This window comes from Bos grunniens, chromosome 28 (genome assembly GCF_055505025.1).
Source record: "Bos grunniens cultivar Pamir isolate PY7600 chromosome 28, Bosgru_T2T1.0, whole genome shotgun sequence".
NCBI lineage: Eukaryota > Metazoa > Chordata > Mammalia > Artiodactyla > Bovidae > Bos > Bos grunniens.
In genome coordinates, this window is record NC_141192.1 from 44,066,331 (window position 1) to 44,082,592 (window position 16,262).

A 16,262-nucleotide genomic window follows, 5' to 3' on the forward strand; every position below is an offset into this window, starting at 1 on the left:
TCTTTCTTCAGGGGATCTTCCCGACCCAGGGATCGAATCTGTGTCTCCTGCATGGCAGGCAGTCTCCAACATGATAGGCAGATTCTTTACCACTGAAGCACCAGGGAAGCCCAGAAATAATAATACTTAATTTATAAGGCTTTATGAGGAGTATGGGATTGGAATAGTAAAGTAATGCTTAAAATTCTCCAAGCCAGGCTTCAACAATACATGAACCGTGAACTTCCAGATGTTCAAGCTGGTTTTAGAAAAGGCAGAGGAATCAGAGATCAAATTGCCAACATCCGCTGGATTATCAAAAAAGCAAGAGAGTTCCAGTTCAGTTCAGTTCAGTTGCTCAGTCGTGTTCAACTCTTTGAGACCCCATGAATTGCAGCATGCCAGGCCTCCCTGTCCATTACCAACTCTCAGAGTTCATTCAAACTCACGTCCATCGAGTCAGTGATGCCATCCAGCCATCTCATCCTCTGCCGTGCCCTTCTCCTCCTGCCCACAATCCCTCCCAGCATCAGAGTCTTTTCCAATGAGTCAGCTCTTCACATGAGGTGGCCAAAGTACTGGAGTTTCACCTTTAGCATCAGTCCTTCCAAAGAACACCCAGGACTGATCTCCTTTAGAATGGACTGGTTGGATCTCCTTGCAGTCCAAGGGACTCTCAAGAGTCTTCTCCAACACCACAGTTCAAAAGCATCCATTCTTTGGTGCTCAGCTTTCTTCACAGTCCAACTCTCACATCCATACATGACCACTGGAAAAACAATTTCTGCTTTATTGACTATGCCAAAGCCTTTGACTGTATGGATCACAATAAACTGTGGAAAATTCTGAAAGAGATGGGCATACCAGACCACCTGACTTGCCTCTTGAGAAACCTGTATGCAGGTCAGAAAGCAACAGTTAGAACTGGACATGGTACAACAAACTGACCCCAAATAGGAAAATGAGTACATCAAGCTGTCTATTGTCACCCTGCTTATTTAACTTATATTTAGAGTACATCATGAGAAATGCTGGGCTGGATGAAACATAAGCTGGAATCAAGATTGCCAGGAGAAATATCAATAATCTCAGATATATAGATGACACCACCCTTAGGGCAGAAAGTGAAGAGAACTAAAAAGCCTCTTGATGAAAGTGAAAGAGGAGAGTAAAAAAGTTGGCTTAAAGCTCAACATTCAGAAAACGAAGATCATGGCATCTGGTCCCATCACTTCATGGCAGATAGATGGGGAAACGGCGGTTACAGTGTCAGACTTTATTTTTCTGGGCTTCAAAATCACTGCAGATGGTGACTGCAGCCATGAAATTAAAAGACGCTTACTCCTTGGAAGTAAAGTTATGACCAACCTAGACAGCATATTCATAAGCAGAGACATTACTTTGCCAACAAAGGTCCGTCTAGTCAAGGCTATGGTTTTTCCAGTAGTCATGCATGGATGTGAGAGTTGGACTATAAAGAAAGCTGAGCGCCGAAGAATTGATGCTTTTGAACTGTGGTGCTGGAGAAGACTCTGGAGAGTCCCTTGGACTGCAAGGAGATCTAACCAGTCTATCCTAAAGGAGATCAGTCCTGGGTGTTCACTGGAAGGACTAATGCTGAAGCTGAAAGTCTAATACTTTGGCCACCTGATGCAAAGAGCTGACTCACTGGAAAAGACCCTGATGCTGGGAAAGATTGAGGGCAGGAGGAGAAGGGGACGACAGACGATGAGATGGTTGGATGGCATCATTGACTCAAGGGACATGGGTTTGGGTGGACTCCGGAAGCTGGTGATGGACAGGGAGGTCTGGCATGCTGCGGTTCACGGGGTTGCAAAGAGTCGGACACGACTGAGCAACTGAACTGATGAGGAGTATGTACTCCTTATACTCATACACATGGAGAGGATGTGAATATTTATAAGGCATCCAACAGACTAGCACATATGAAACACTTTATAAATATTAGCTATTGTTGTCAAGTTCCAACTTTTAGATGGTGAAATACTTATACCCTGAATGTGACATAATTGAAGAAATTAAAGAGAACTGGACTTCAAAACTAACACATTCCACCTCCCTATCTTTTAGGTGAGTCCGCCAAGAGTGGGCAGCAAGGGCCTTGCTGAAGGCCTGATGATCCATGCGGCCCCCAGTTCTGAACCACGGTTGTTTCCTCCCCATATCTCCAGCGAAAGGACTCCCGGGCTGTAAAATACACTGGCAAAGCTTCCCTTCTAAAAAACAGTGGGGTTTTTCCCTTTAAAAAAGCATACAAAGCAATGTCTTGTGTATTTTAAAAGACTGTTTTCTGAAACCCCAGGCTTTGCTGGTAGCTATCAGGCTTTGATTTGAAGTGTTTGATCTGTCTCTACAAGAGGTTTCTGAGAAGAGTCTTACAGTGCCCTAGAGGAAAATGTACATAATACTGTTTGATTTTGTAGAGGTTGTCATGTAAGAACATATTTTTGTTTCTAACAAAGAGAAATGAAGTTTAGACAACATCCGGGAAATGATATACTTTTTGGGAGAAGGCAATTTGGTCAGAAGCATTATATGATATTTGGCTTCTGTTAAAGTTTCCCTGAACGTATATTCTCTATGCTAAGAAATCTAGTTTCTGTACGATACAGAACACTGTGCAATCTGTACTTAATATAGGTTTTAAAATGCCACGTGAAACATAAACTAGTCATCCCCCACCTTAAGCATGCCCACCCTACTCTGAGGCTTCCTGTGTCTGTAGGGGCACCGCGTCAGCCAAGTGTGTGATCGCCAGCGTGGGTGTCACCAAGGAGTCCCCGCTCACTCTCTCCTGTTCATCAGTAAACATGCCTGCCTGGCCCCCGCCCTCTGCCACCCGCACCATCATTTCCTCTTGGTGTCATCCTTGCCATCCTCTGGCCAGGGAGCAGAAGAACCCTTCTAAAGTGCAAAACAAAGGAGTCTAGTAGCTGCTTAAAACCCACAGGAGCTCCCTGCTCCCGAATCAGACAGTGCGATGCGCTGTCCTCAGTCCCTACAGCTGCCCCTGTCATCCCCGAGGGGCGGCCCCTTGCAGGACATGTTCCCACACAGCCCACAGTCAGGCCTGTGCGGGGCCGGTCAGCAGTGCTCAGGGCCTTGCTGGGCCTCTTGGCCACTTACCGGGCGAAGACAGTGCCGCTGCCTCCCGGGAAGGTGTAGGGGTGCTGCTTCCTGAACACGTGTCCCACGCGGCTGCAGGGGATGATCTCCAGGCTGCCGCCGCACTGCCACACGCGGAACGAGATCTCTGAGGTGGGGAAGACATGGGTGACCGAGGGCCTGGGCTGCCCACGGGTGCAGATGCCCACCCCACCTCCAGGGCCTGAGGCAATGCCAACAGGGAGGACCCTTTTCCCAGTGGGTCCTTGAATGTCCCCTGGGGGGACATCTGACACTAGTCTCAAGAGTCCAGGACACAGTCAAGGACGTATGTGTGTGGGGGGATGCAGGTGCATATCACATCATCCTGCTGTATACCTTAAATATATACAATTTTAAATTGTCAGTGAAACCTCAATAAAGATAGAGAAAAAAAGATTGAATGAAATATCCTGAAGATTCAATGAGGGTGTCTGCACAGCAGTGGTATTATACAGACAATATAAAGTAGTGTAGATAAAGTGAATAATTTATGCCCAACAAACTACCCATACTGGGACGTTTAGTATCTTAGATTTTACCACTGAGCAGAATTACAGATGCCAGCTCTATCTGTGTCACCAAATTCCTTGTTTTCATGAAAGAAGTCTATTCCAAATTTTAAAGAAAGTAAGAGCACACTTGAAATATTTTTCAGATTCAGACTAGAAACCCTAGGACAAGACTGATTCCCTGACCCACTGTGAACACAAGACTCCTGGCAGCAGAGCAGGCACCCCTGTAACATCAGCAACACTGTGGGTGAGACTCGGCCCAGAACTCCTCTCTGACTGGTTCTCTACAGTGGAGTATTACTATGCTTCCTAAGGATCCAAGTTAGAAAAGGCAACCAACCGTGCCCGAGTGTCCATGATCAAAGGCATGAAATGCCCACATCAGCCCCAGTGTAGATGTAAGAGGCAACTGTGTTCACCACCTTCCTCTAAGACTTAAGTGCCCAGAGCGTCCGCATGCACCTGAACTTCCTCCATCCGGGACAAAAACAATGTCTCCCCTTAAATCGCAAAACTTATCTCATCCCTGTGTACCAGCAGGTGTCCAGCCAGCCGGCCAAGTCCAGTGACCAATGATGCCCGAACAACAACCAGACCGGGCAGCCACCAGGCCAGCAAGGCTGCTCTTCACCTGAGTCAACACGGAGCCTACCCGAGGACTCAGCACCTGGGCTTCACCCAAGTCAACACGGAGCCTACCCGAGGACTCAGCACCTGGGCTTCACCCGAGTCAACACGGAGCCTACCCGAGGACTCAGCTGCTCTTCACCCGAGTCAACACGGAGTCTACCCGAGGACTCAGCACCTGGGCAAGCAGGCGCGGGTCATGACACGTGCACACACATGCAGCCCAGAGCACCACGCTTGGGAGCAGCCTGGACGCGGGGAGCCGGCCGGGCTCCCGTCCTGATCGCCACCCACTCTGAGCAGGGATGTGACTGAACTCGAGAAATAGGTTACACAGGAAAATCAAGATATGAAATGATGGAGGGTTAGACTTCGTTTTTCTGAAAGACTTCCTGAGGTTGGTATAAAAGGGTCTTTCCTCAGCATCACTCTGCACCCCTGACAACATGCAGGGGAGTGAGACAGAGCGGCACACGCAGTCACTGCTGCCAGCGCAGACGGCTCAGAGCCAGGTGGGTTCCCGCGGAACACAAGGCCTTGTGTGGCAGCAGGTGCCCAGGCTGTGGCCAAAGGCATGTGACACCCATGCGAGAGCAGGGCAGCAGGAATCTCTACTGGGACCAGTGAGTGGAAGCCCCAAACACCTCCCTGTGTAGCAGTTTGGGGATTTTAATGACCACTTCCCTCATCATATTAGAAATGTGTGGTCATAACCACCAAGCCTACACAGAGTGTTGAACAAAACTTGATTAGGAGGCTCTCTGTATCTAAGGAAATAAAATTCAAAGATATAGTTGCCTATCTGGAAAATTCAAAACTCAGGGCCACGAAGACTCCCTGGCTCCTGTATGGGGAGCCTGTTAAACCAGTAAGGGAGCCATTCAGAGACCTGGTGGGAGAGTTTTAAGGCCACGAACAACTACAGTTATGTTCAACTGATTTCACTGGGCTCCGACGAGGGATGACTGATTACTCAGGAAAACATGGTGGCTTTTTAATTAGGCAGTTTGTGTCTGTATCTTGGCTCTACTAACAATAAGCTCGAGACCTCAAGCAAGACCTCAGTCCCTTCCAGAAAGCATGAAACGAGATGATGCACTGGGGGTGGTCAGCATCCTTCCTAAGGCTGTGCGGATGGGCTGAAAAAGGACAAATAACATTCCTAAGGAGTCTAACCCCCACATCTCACAGGGGCCAGAGGTAGCATTCTTTGTCCTTTTTATTTATTAAAAAAAAAAATTTTTTTTTCCCCTTTTTGGCCACAATGCAAGGCTGTGCGATCTTAGCTCCCCAATCAGGGATTGAACCTGGTGCCACAGCAACACAAAAGCGCCGAGTCCTAACCACCGGGGAATTCCCTCTGTTTTTTTTTAAGTGCTTTAATTAGATATACACTGTAGGTGAGGAAATCTGGGAGCACTAGTAGATTTGGTGGGGCATCCCAAGAGGGGGTGTTTGGATTTGACTCGGGCATCCCCACTCCCTGACTCTCCTAATAGGTACCCACGTCAGCCCTCAGGCTGGACAACCACAGTGGGTGTGCACGCAGCACCCAGAAAATCAAGTGTGAGCAGTGCCAAGATGGGAGAAAGACTCATTGCAAGCTCCTCCTGCTGAAACCCTGTGCCTGTTTAATCCTGATGGGAGAAGACCCTCCAGAGTGGCCATGTCAGAGCCCGTCACGGGAGGAGGTGCCACAGTGCCAGCAGCACCCAGACCACATTACCCCTGACCTTCTTCCCCATCCACCATGTGTCACCCCACCTGAACCCCTCAAGCCCTTCTAGGGAACCTCGCACACGGCACAGGTACTTAAACATACAAACCAAACCAACAATAAACCAGGTAACGAGAAAGAATATCTCCCCTCCCACCACTGGTCTCCGAGTGCAAAGTCTCCTTTGACATTTGATTTGGGAGAATGGCATTGAAACATGTATAATATCTTATAAGAAATGAATCGCCAGTCCAGGTTTGATGCAGGATACAGGATGCCTGGGGCTGGTGCACTGGGATGACCCAGATGGATGGTATGGGGAGGGAGGTAGGAGGGGGTTCAGGATGGGGAACACGTGTATACCCGTAGCAGATTCATGTTGATGTATGGCAAAACCAACACAATATTGTAAAGTAATTAGCCTCCAATTAAATAAATTCAAATTAAAAAAAAAATACTCTTTCTACATTCTGATGCTTTAAAAGGCTGGCTGCCTCCGTCTACCGTAACCTAATGGCACACAGCAAACCCCGCTCTACTTTGCTACCAGGTGGTGATCCTGGCTGGCTGGGCTGCCCCAGGGGTGCCAGCAGGGCAAAGGTGACTCGGAATTCCCTTCGGGAGATTAACAATCCTTCTGAAGCCTTCTGTGCTCAGAAGATTTCAATCAAGCCCTGCCTCGCTGTCAGTGTATCATTAAAAAAATCCAAAAGGCATCTGACTCAGGTCCTTTCTCCGGGTGTAGTCACTGAATCTAAGAAGCTTTCAAAATCTACCAAGGCGATAACCTCTCTCCACAAAGGAGACGCTATCACTCACATTAATATCATAAAATGAGAGAAAAATAACAGGCTTGTCTAACCTAGTCTTTTCTTTTAAACAAACAAAAAAATCAAAGTCTCTGTTATAAGTAAAAATGACTGCAAGTGATAGCAGCATCCTTCTTCTCTCCTCCTCCCCAGGGGAGAAAGTAACTCAGCAGCATTCAAAGGCGAGGAAACTCAGCTCAAAAACTCCCAGTGAAACAAACAAAACCCCCTAAACAAAAAAATAACACGAAACAAGAGTCCTTCTATATTTATGCAGTAAATTCGATGCAACTGCCAATAAAGACCAAACTCTATACAATTTAATCGTCCCTAATCACTGGTAAAAATGATTTGCATGCACTACAAACAAAAACAAAACAGAACCGTCCCTGCCCCATGATTATAATTCAGCTAGTCTAACAGGCTTTGCTGGGACTCCTATGTGTCTAAGAATGAGTCTTAGAGCCTCAAGTGTTCCCCCAATTTTTGTCAGTCTGTTTTCCAAACTCCTGAATTCGGATGACATTAACAAGTATGCAATTTCCTTCAAAGACTCTGTATCTAGCATCCTACATTCTTAAGGAAAGACATTCTAATGCCCAAACCAAGACACTTTTAAGATTAAAAAGGGTGCTATTTATACTTTATAAGGGGACTAATTATGTCTGTTACATGGTCACTTCAATGTTTCTATAAACCTTTTCCAACTGGCACCTCCATACTACAAACTCTCACTTAATAATTTCTCCAAAACTTCCACTTTTCATTTCTACCCCTTGGTTGGCAAGAAAAGACCATGGTTTCAGCAGAATGGAAACAGTTTGGTGTCCAAAGACACAAGGCTCATACGTACCCAGGTTTTCTCCTCCCCACACATCCATCATCATGTCATACTTCCCCAGCTCTTCAAAATAGAACTTATCCATCACGAACAACCCTCCAGCAATCATAGGGGTTCTGCAGAGGCAGAGAGGGTAGGAGAAAAGAGAGGTCGAAGGTCATGGTTAGATCACCAGCATTCTAATGCCAAGGTCAAGCCTGAAAACAAGACTTAAAAACAACAGCACAGCCTGGTCCTTAGCTCAGAGCTCTAGGGGCCCCTCTCAGCTTGACCCCTGCTGGCTTCAGTGCTCTGCTCAGATGCTCCCAAGTGCGAGGGGCTGCACGGAGCCTCCCTACGTGAGAGCAGCTGCTGGGCTGGGACGCTTGCTAGTGTGCCCCAGGCTAGTACTCGGCTTTTCTGTGCCAGGTTCCTTGGAGGATTACGAACAGTAACAGGCTTAAAGCACCCAGCGCACACAGGAAACGCTTGATGATACTAGCTACCCTTATTCTTATCCTCATCACTGGACAGCTTCTTCCTCTGCTGGAGGAACCATCATCTTCTCGTTTCCTCTCAGCCTAGGTACAGGTCAACAGCGGAGCCCCAGCCCTGTCTCCATGGAGTCACTGTGAGAAGTCCAGGCCCCATGCTGCTGGAGCTCCCTGCTGACGGGGGACAAACACCACAATGTAGACAGTGACAGTGTCCGCAGGGACCCCCTGAACTAGGTGTTCCTGGACAGGCATCCCCACCACACCTGGGGACCCCACCCAGCTGGCAGTGATACAGGTGCCTCCTCCGCACAGAGGGCAGAATCCGGTGAATAAGGGCGCTGACCGGGGGCAGCGGTGGGGCTCACCCTGGCTGCCCACCTCTCTGCCCAGACCCTGAGGGCAGCCTGAGATCCCATCCTGTGTGGAAAACGCTCTACATTATCAGCACAAAGGATGTGGAACTGGCAGATCTGATGTATTTAAGTACAAGAAAATAAATCTCAAAGTACTTTATTCTACAAGCTGTTGGCAGAGACTCTCCCTTGAGTGAAGATGAGGGCAAGTGAGGGTGTGGCTGGAGACAAGAGCGCGACTAGGTCCCGAGGGAACATGAGGCTGGAGCCTGACGTCTCACCTGTGACCTCAGAGAAGGGAACCTGAAGGACGCCTGGCACTTACTTTATGGGAGCGACGGGGTTCCCTTGCCGGGACCGTCTCTGCTCAGGGGTCATGTAATCCCATTTGAACACCAAGTTCCAGTCAAAACCTGCAGGTCACAGAAGAGAAAAGAAACACAGGATGCTGTAAGCACGGGCTGCCTGCTGCTGGTACTTCCGTCCCGGGTATTTGGATGGATTCACTGAAAACCAAAGGAAAAACAGAGACGATGCAGGGGGAAGAGAGAGACTGTGCAGTAGACTGGGACGCGGAGACCAGAGGGCTGGGCACACGTTGAAATCCTTCCCCAGGAGGCTTATCCAACACACAAACTGTGGGGCAGTTTTTCCTAAAACCAGAAAGTGTAAGTGTGAAATAAGGAAACTGGAGTCTGTGAGGTAATACCCAAGGGCTGTAAGGAGGTGAGAAAGAAGAGGGATGGATTAAAAAATCTGCCAGGCACCCCCTAACAAGGTCCCAGGGGAGGAGAGAGAGAGAGCAGAGAGGATAAGAGTACGGGTTCCTGGGCCGCAAATTGGGTCCCTTCAGTCTCTCCTGGTTGCAGCTGAGCCACATGGCGTGGGATTTCACCAAATCCTCTCGGAATGCACCTGGCCCAGCCCTGGGGCAGCATGGGGCTGCACCCATGCAGGTCACCTCACCATCCACATCTGCTCCACCACAAACAGCTGCTGTGGGAGGAGAGCCCAGCACAGCTCAGCTCCTGCAAATTCTTGAGGGGTAAGACAAACTGGACAGTCACACCAAGGATGACAGTGACAGCCGAGGGCCTGAACTGGAAAGCCCCAAGCACGCTTACCATTTACTAAGAACCTCCGCAATCTTGTCTCCCAACCCAAGTGCCTCCTCCCAGCATGACTGCCCCCAGGTGAGGCTTTGGGTGGGAGCCTCCCAATCACAGCCCTGGCCTCCTCCAGCCACCCCAAGTGGCTGCACGATGGTCACCCCTTTTCTCAGGCAGGGGTGCTGAGGGGCAGAGGGGACATGGCCTGCCCACGACAACACGGCCTGGAAGAGGCACCAGAGCCCCGGGCTCCCTGGCGGGGCCCAGTGTTCTGCTTTCTAAGGTTCCATCTGATGTCTCAGTTTTACTGTCTTCTTTTTTAACTGTTGCTTGACCCTCAGTTGTGTGTCTGTCTGGAACAGTCCATCTTCTAATCAGTTCAAAATGTTAGAGATGGAAAAGAAGCCCCTCAGCTTACATAAAGAAACTGGGGTGCCGGGCCGTTGGAAGAAGAGTTCACTCATCTGAGGTGTGAAGAATCAAGAGTGAATAACTCGCACACACGGAAGGCAAAGGTTCTGATGTCTCTCTTGTTTCTCTCTTTACAGTAGGCTTTGCTGAGTTCTTGGCTCTTAGCTGAGTTCTGAGAGGACAGGCTGCCAACCAGCTGAGTTTCAGAACCTGAAGCATTTACCACTGGGCCGTGCAGAAGCCTGCATGCCCCAGGTCACCCCACAGACAGTCCTGGGTCACAGGAGAGCCTGCGGGCCCCAGGTCACCCCCACAGACAGTCCTGGGGTCACAGGAGAGCCTGCGGGCCCCAGGTCACCCCCACAGACAGTCTTGGGGTCACAGGAGAGCCTGCGGGCCCCAGGTCACCCCCACAGACAGTCCTGGGGTCACAGGAGAGCCTGCGGGCCCCAGGTCACCCCACAGACAGTCCTGGGGTCACAGGAGAGCCTGCGGGCCCCAGGTCACGCCCACAGACAGTCCTGGGGTCACAGGAGAGCCTGCGGGCCCCAGGTCACCCCCACAGACAGTCCTGGGTCACAGGAGAGCCTGCGGGCCCCAGGTCACCCCCACAGACAGTCCTGGGTCTCAGGAGAGCCTGTGGGTACCAGGTGACCCCCACAGACAGTCCTGGGGTCACAGGAGAGCCTGCGGGCTCCAGGTCACCCCCACAGACAGTCCTGGGTTACAGGAGAGCCTGTGGGCCAGAGGTCACCCCCACAGACAGTCCTGGGTCTCAGGAGAGCCTGTGAGACCCAGGTCACCCCACAGACACACAGTCCTGGGTCACAGGGACAATAGGGCTGGCTCCTCAGGGCCAGCTAGCATGAGTCCTGTGTACCCATCAGCTTTGTGAAGCTCCTCATGAAAACAGCAGCTCTCCAGGTGGAGTCCAGGAGCCCCTGGGGTCCTCAGGTCCTTTCTGGAGGTCTGTGATACTGAAACTCCTTTCATATTTATATTAAGGCTTTACAGGCCCCTTTCGATCTCATTTTCCCAAGGTGCAGGAAGGAGTTTTCTGGAAGCTTCAGGACAGGAGGCGTCAGTGCACACGGGCAGCGCAGGTGTGCCTGCATCACTCCCTGTTCTCACCATCAGCCTTACTTTCTAACACAGCAAATGCTCATCAGCACAGCCCACGTGAATGAAGTTCTTTGGGGCCTTCGATAATTTTCAAGATGGTAAGGACTGCCAATGCAGGAGCCACAGGGGACATGGGTTCGAGCCTTGGGTCGGGAATATCCTTCGGAGGAGGAAATGGCAACCCACTCCAGCATTCTTGCGAGGGTAATCCCACTGACAAAGGAACCTAGAAGGCTGCAGTCCACGGGGTCTTGAAGAGTCAGACATGACTGAGCACAATAAAGACAAGATCAGACACCTCACTATGGCGCTTTGTGGAGGGTGGCTTTTACCGTCACACTCAAGACATAAGGGCCCTTGCGAAACTAGTGGCATCATTCAGACAAAAGGGTCCCCAGAAGGAGGCGGGACGTGGTGGCTAGTGGGGAGGGGTGACAGTCAGGCCACAGGAGGGGTGGGCTGTGAAGGAGGCGGGACGTGGTGGCTAGTGGGGAGGGGCTGACAGTCAGGCCACAGGAGGGGTGGGCCGTGCAGGCCTGGGGGCCCAGAAATCAGGGCAGAGCCAGGTGGATGGGTTTCCAGCAGGAGATGGAGGCTATAAGGGGATGGTGGGGTGTAGAGGACACATCCGTCAGCCTGGCATCTCTCCACCAGCTCCCATGGGGATGGCTGTGTACACCAAGCCACACGTCCCTGCAGCCATGTAAGTGCAGCAGATAAGGATGGGAACCGTGGAGGCAGTCTCAGGGAGGCCAGGCTGCTTCTGTCCCCTTACGAGCCCTGTGGCTTGAGCACAGGCGCGTTCTTGGTGGGGACCTGCAGGGCCGCATGCAGGTGTTATCGCTGCCCCTGACCTGAGATGGAGCAGCACTGAGCCGCACACAGGCTGGGCCCCAAGCAGCACCTACCGCCTTTTAAGTCTGCAGACGCGCCCACGTACTGAAAGTTGTCCATGTTGATGACATCAATGATCGGGGACACGACACGGGTCCTGTCCTGAAATGCAGGGGAGGCAAGAGCAGGTGTCAGGACCAACCAGGACCTGCACGGGGGAGGCCTGAGCGTCAGTGCCCAGAGGGAGATCCCTGCCCCCAACACCCGCCGCCCCACACCCTGGGGTTTGCCCCCTGGCTTGGCACCCACAGCCCTGCACTGTGCTGGGGGTCAGGAGCACAGAGCACGCGGCCCCAGAGGAGGTGCCAGGGGGTGTGGGGTAGCCCCGTACATGTTCACTGGTGGAGAACAACTACCTCCTGGGACTGTTCCTGGCTTTGTTTTATTTCCCTAACAGCCAAGAACAAATGTCAATTTTTATTAACCCCAAAGAAGAAATTAAGAGTGGCTGATAGCATCTCAGCAAGCATTAGCATGAGACTATGTAGTGAGGATTACAACACGTCATTTGAGTTATTTCATTTGTTATTTCATGTTTCATGATTTGCTGCTTATCTGCATTCCTGACTATGGTACAAAAAGAATGACTTGTTCCTTTAATATTTCTCCAGCACTTTCATTACATTTGCTTTATTGTCCCAAAGAAGCTCTTTCTTAGTAGGAAGAAAAGAAAGTCAATAAAACAAGCAGATGGCAACAGAGATGTCACAAGAGGCCGGACATAACACTAGAGATAGCATTTCTAGGAGGCAAAGGTGAGCAGTCCCCGCTCACCTGCTGGCCTCATGCGTCCCTGTGTGGCTGGGGCTGCCCCTGCCCACCAGCCACAGCCCGGGTCTCAGGGCGGCAAGGCCAGGCTGGGGGCCCTGCGGCCTCTGTCCTCAGCACTCTACCTGCTTTGAGCTCAGAATGGGCGCAAAGCTCCGGGCAGGAAAGGAAGACCCTCCGAGGGGGCGGGCTGTCTTAGACGATCCAGACTCTCAGCAGCCTCTGCTCACCCTCCCCTGTACGTGCCAAGCGGTTTCCCCTACTGACAGATTCCCACAGTGGACGAAATCGCCCAGAGGCCCGTCCCGGCCGCACCCTCACCTCAGCCACCCTCTCCAGGAGGGGCTCCAGCCAGCGCTCGTTGCACTCGCAGTGGCTGTCCAGGAAGGTCAGCACCTTGGCCTGCGCCGCGTCGGCCCCCCGCACCCGCGACCTCATCAGGCCTGTGGAGTGACAGCACAAGCACGTCAGGGGAGAAACCGAGGGAACCCAGCACCCACACCCCTCACGCAGCCCTCTCTCTGGCACAGACTTTACCACCCACATTTGCGGAGGGATCAACACCGCCTTGAGGTCACCCAGATAAAGACTTTTTTTTTTAAAGCTCACTGGATGACTGAGAAAACAACTTGAAAAACCGCCTTCTGAGGAAGGCCTTTACATAATTGAAGTCTCTACCAAGCAACTGAAATGTGTAACTTCCGAAACTACTTTCATGGCAACAGAGTTTTCTAATTAACTAGGGTACGAAATGTGTTACCCAGACACTTCAAGTGCTAATGGAGCCAATTTTAATGGCAATAATTTAATGATAATAGTGTTGTGAATGTCTTTGTCTTCAAAGACTTATCACAAGCCAAATTAACATAAAAGATAAAGCCCAGTTGTTTGACTTTTACACAAAATTAGTTATACTATTTGGTCACATTAAAAAATTTATATACTTGTGATCTGCTGATTATATACACCTTTTATTATCACACAAAGTCTTCTCATACATAGTATATTCATCACTAGATGCTGGGAATAAATACATGGAGACGATGAGAATATTCCCAACCAGTGAGGACACTACAGTGTTGTATGTTCTTTACACAGTACAGTAGTCAAAAAGGGTTTTCAGTGATTCTTAAAGACCTGAATGCTAGAGCAGGAAGATCGGGCAAACAATTTCTGGGTTTGGTATTATGAAGTAGCAAACCATGTTCCAGAGAACAAGTATAAACTCCGAGCAAAATGGAAAATCCAATTTTGGAAAGGGCTCGAGTAGCCAAGGGCAAACAGAAACTAGAGGGCTGCTGCTGCTGCTAACTCACTTCAGTCGTGTCCGACTCTGTGCGACCCCATAGACGGCAGCCCACCAGGCTCTCCCGTCCCTGGGATTCTCCAGGCAAGAACACTGGAGTGGGTTGCCATTTCCTCCTCCAATGCATGAAAGTGAAAAGTGAAAGTGAAGTCGCTTAGTCGTGTCCGACTCTTAGCGACCCCATGGACTGCACCCTACCAGGCTCCTCCGTCCATGGGATTTGCCAGGCAAGAATACTGGAGTGGGGTGCCATTGCCTTCTCCAACTAGAGGGCATTCAACCCCTAAATGAAGAGAATTAGGGATTTCCCTGGTGGTCTAATGGTTAAGAATCCACCTTCCAGGGCAGGGGATCTGGGTTTGATCCCTGGCTGGGGAAGTAAGATCCCACGTAGTGGGGACAACCAGGTCCATGTGCCCAGCAGGAGAAGCGCGTGTGCTGAGACTAGAGAGAAGCCCCTGCGAGCCATACCCAGAGACAGGCCGAGGACCAGAGTGAAGACCAGTGCAGCCAAACAATAATAACAATAAAATCACATGGACTGAAAGTTCTCTTTACATGGGATTTCCCCCTAGTGTTACTCTCCAATCAGCAATGCAGCTGTTTGGGGCTGAAGTATCAGAGGGTAGAGTCTGGGGTTTCTAGAGTGGCTGAAACAGAAGGAGGAGATCCTGGGAGGGATCTGGTGATCCCTGAAATCCTTGGCTGACTCCTGACCTGCAGGCACAGAGGAGACCCTAAAGAGTCCATGAAGATAAACAGTTAGAAGACAGAAAGGACGGAGATTTCTGCTGGAATCAAGTTCTGGCACTCGAGTTCTGCCAAGCTAGAAGGGTTTGGTAAACACCGTAGTTCTACAGAAACTCCAGCAGGGACACATTAGGAATACAGACTATGTCTCAGGAATAAGGGTTTCACCCAAGACACACTCATCCTAGTGAAGTGTAACGACAAACCTACACAAGTTCAAGGTCATAAGCTGGTTATTTAATTAACCATATATAACAAAGATCTTTCTCTAGACAAAGATAACAGAATCTAGTGTCTCTACACGATGAAGGCAATGGCACCCCACTCCAGTACTCTTGCCTGGAAAACCCCATGGACGGAGGAGCCTGGTAGGCTGCAGTCCATGTGGTTGCTAAGGCTCAGACATGACTGAGCGACTTCACTTTCACTTTTCACTTTCATGCATTGGAGAAGGAAATGGCAACCTACTCCAGTGTTCTTTCCTGGAGAATCCCAGGGACAGGGGAGCCTGGTGAGCTGCTGTCTATGGGGTCACACAGAGTCGGACACGACTGAAGTGACTTAGCAGCAGCAGCAGCAGTGTCTCTACAACATATCATTCACCATTTCCAACATAAAATAAAAAAAATTAGCAGACATGAGAAGAGAAAAATGTATTTCATATTCAAGAGAAAAAAAGTCAATAGAAACATCCTGAGATGATTCAGATGTTGAAATCAACAGATGAGGGTTTTAAAGATGCTATTATAATAACTTTATCCAAGAACTCCAAGGAAATGATGATTGGAATGAGCAAACATGGGGAATCTCAGCATAGAAATGGAAACTACAAGAATTAAATGGATATTCCTGAACTGAAAACTGCAATTGTCTGAAATAAAAAATTGACTGACTGGGCTGAATAGTAGATTAACCATATCAGTGAATTTGAAAATGGATCAATAAAGACTGATCTATCTGGTGAATAGAGAATAATACTGAAAGATAAAAAAGCTGAAGCAACCTATGTATAATATCAAGTGGTATAACACATATGTACACCTAGAGGCCAAGAATGAGGCATGAAACAATATGTAAAGAAATAGAAGCCCAAAGATTTCCCAAATTCAGTGAAAACTTCAACTTACAAATTCAAAGGGGTCAGCAAATCTGGAGCAGGATAAAGGCAAGGCAAATCAAATATAACCAGGTCACAGTCAAAATGCTAAAACCAAAGATAAAGAGACAGTCTGCAAATCAGCAAGAAGAAATACCCTGCAGCAGACAAGGAGCCAGCAACACGGACGCCTACACATGAGCAGAGAGACAGAGATCAGAGGCAGTGGGGCGGTGTGTTCACAGTGCTGGAAGACAGACGAACGGTCAGCTCAGACACCTACACGTGAACAGAGAGACATAGGCGAGAGACAGTGGGGCAGCA

General features: G+C 49.7%; 1 protein-coding gene across 1 annotated transcript in view; it reads right to left on the bottom strand.

The window, feature by feature from the left end:
- GALNT2 (polypeptide N-acetylgalactosaminyltransferase 2) overlaps nucleotides 1-16,262 on the bottom strand; it is a 191,255-nt gene that overhangs the window by 22,244 nt on the left and 152,749 nt on the right. Inside the window, exons 7-11 of the mRNA XM_086381343.1 lie at nucleotides 13,108-13,229; nucleotides 12,033-12,120; nucleotides 8,808-8,895; nucleotides 7,666-7,769; nucleotides 3,127-3,253 (exon numbers count right to left, since the gene is read on the bottom strand). Coding sequence (XP_086237469.1) covers nucleotides 3,127-3,253; nucleotides 7,666-7,769; nucleotides 8,808-8,895; nucleotides 12,033-12,120; nucleotides 13,108-13,229 — 529 coding nt within the window. The remainder of the gene's footprint in view (nucleotides 1-3,126; nucleotides 3,254-7,665; nucleotides 7,770-8,807; nucleotides 8,896-12,032; nucleotides 12,121-13,107; nucleotides 13,230-16,262) is intronic.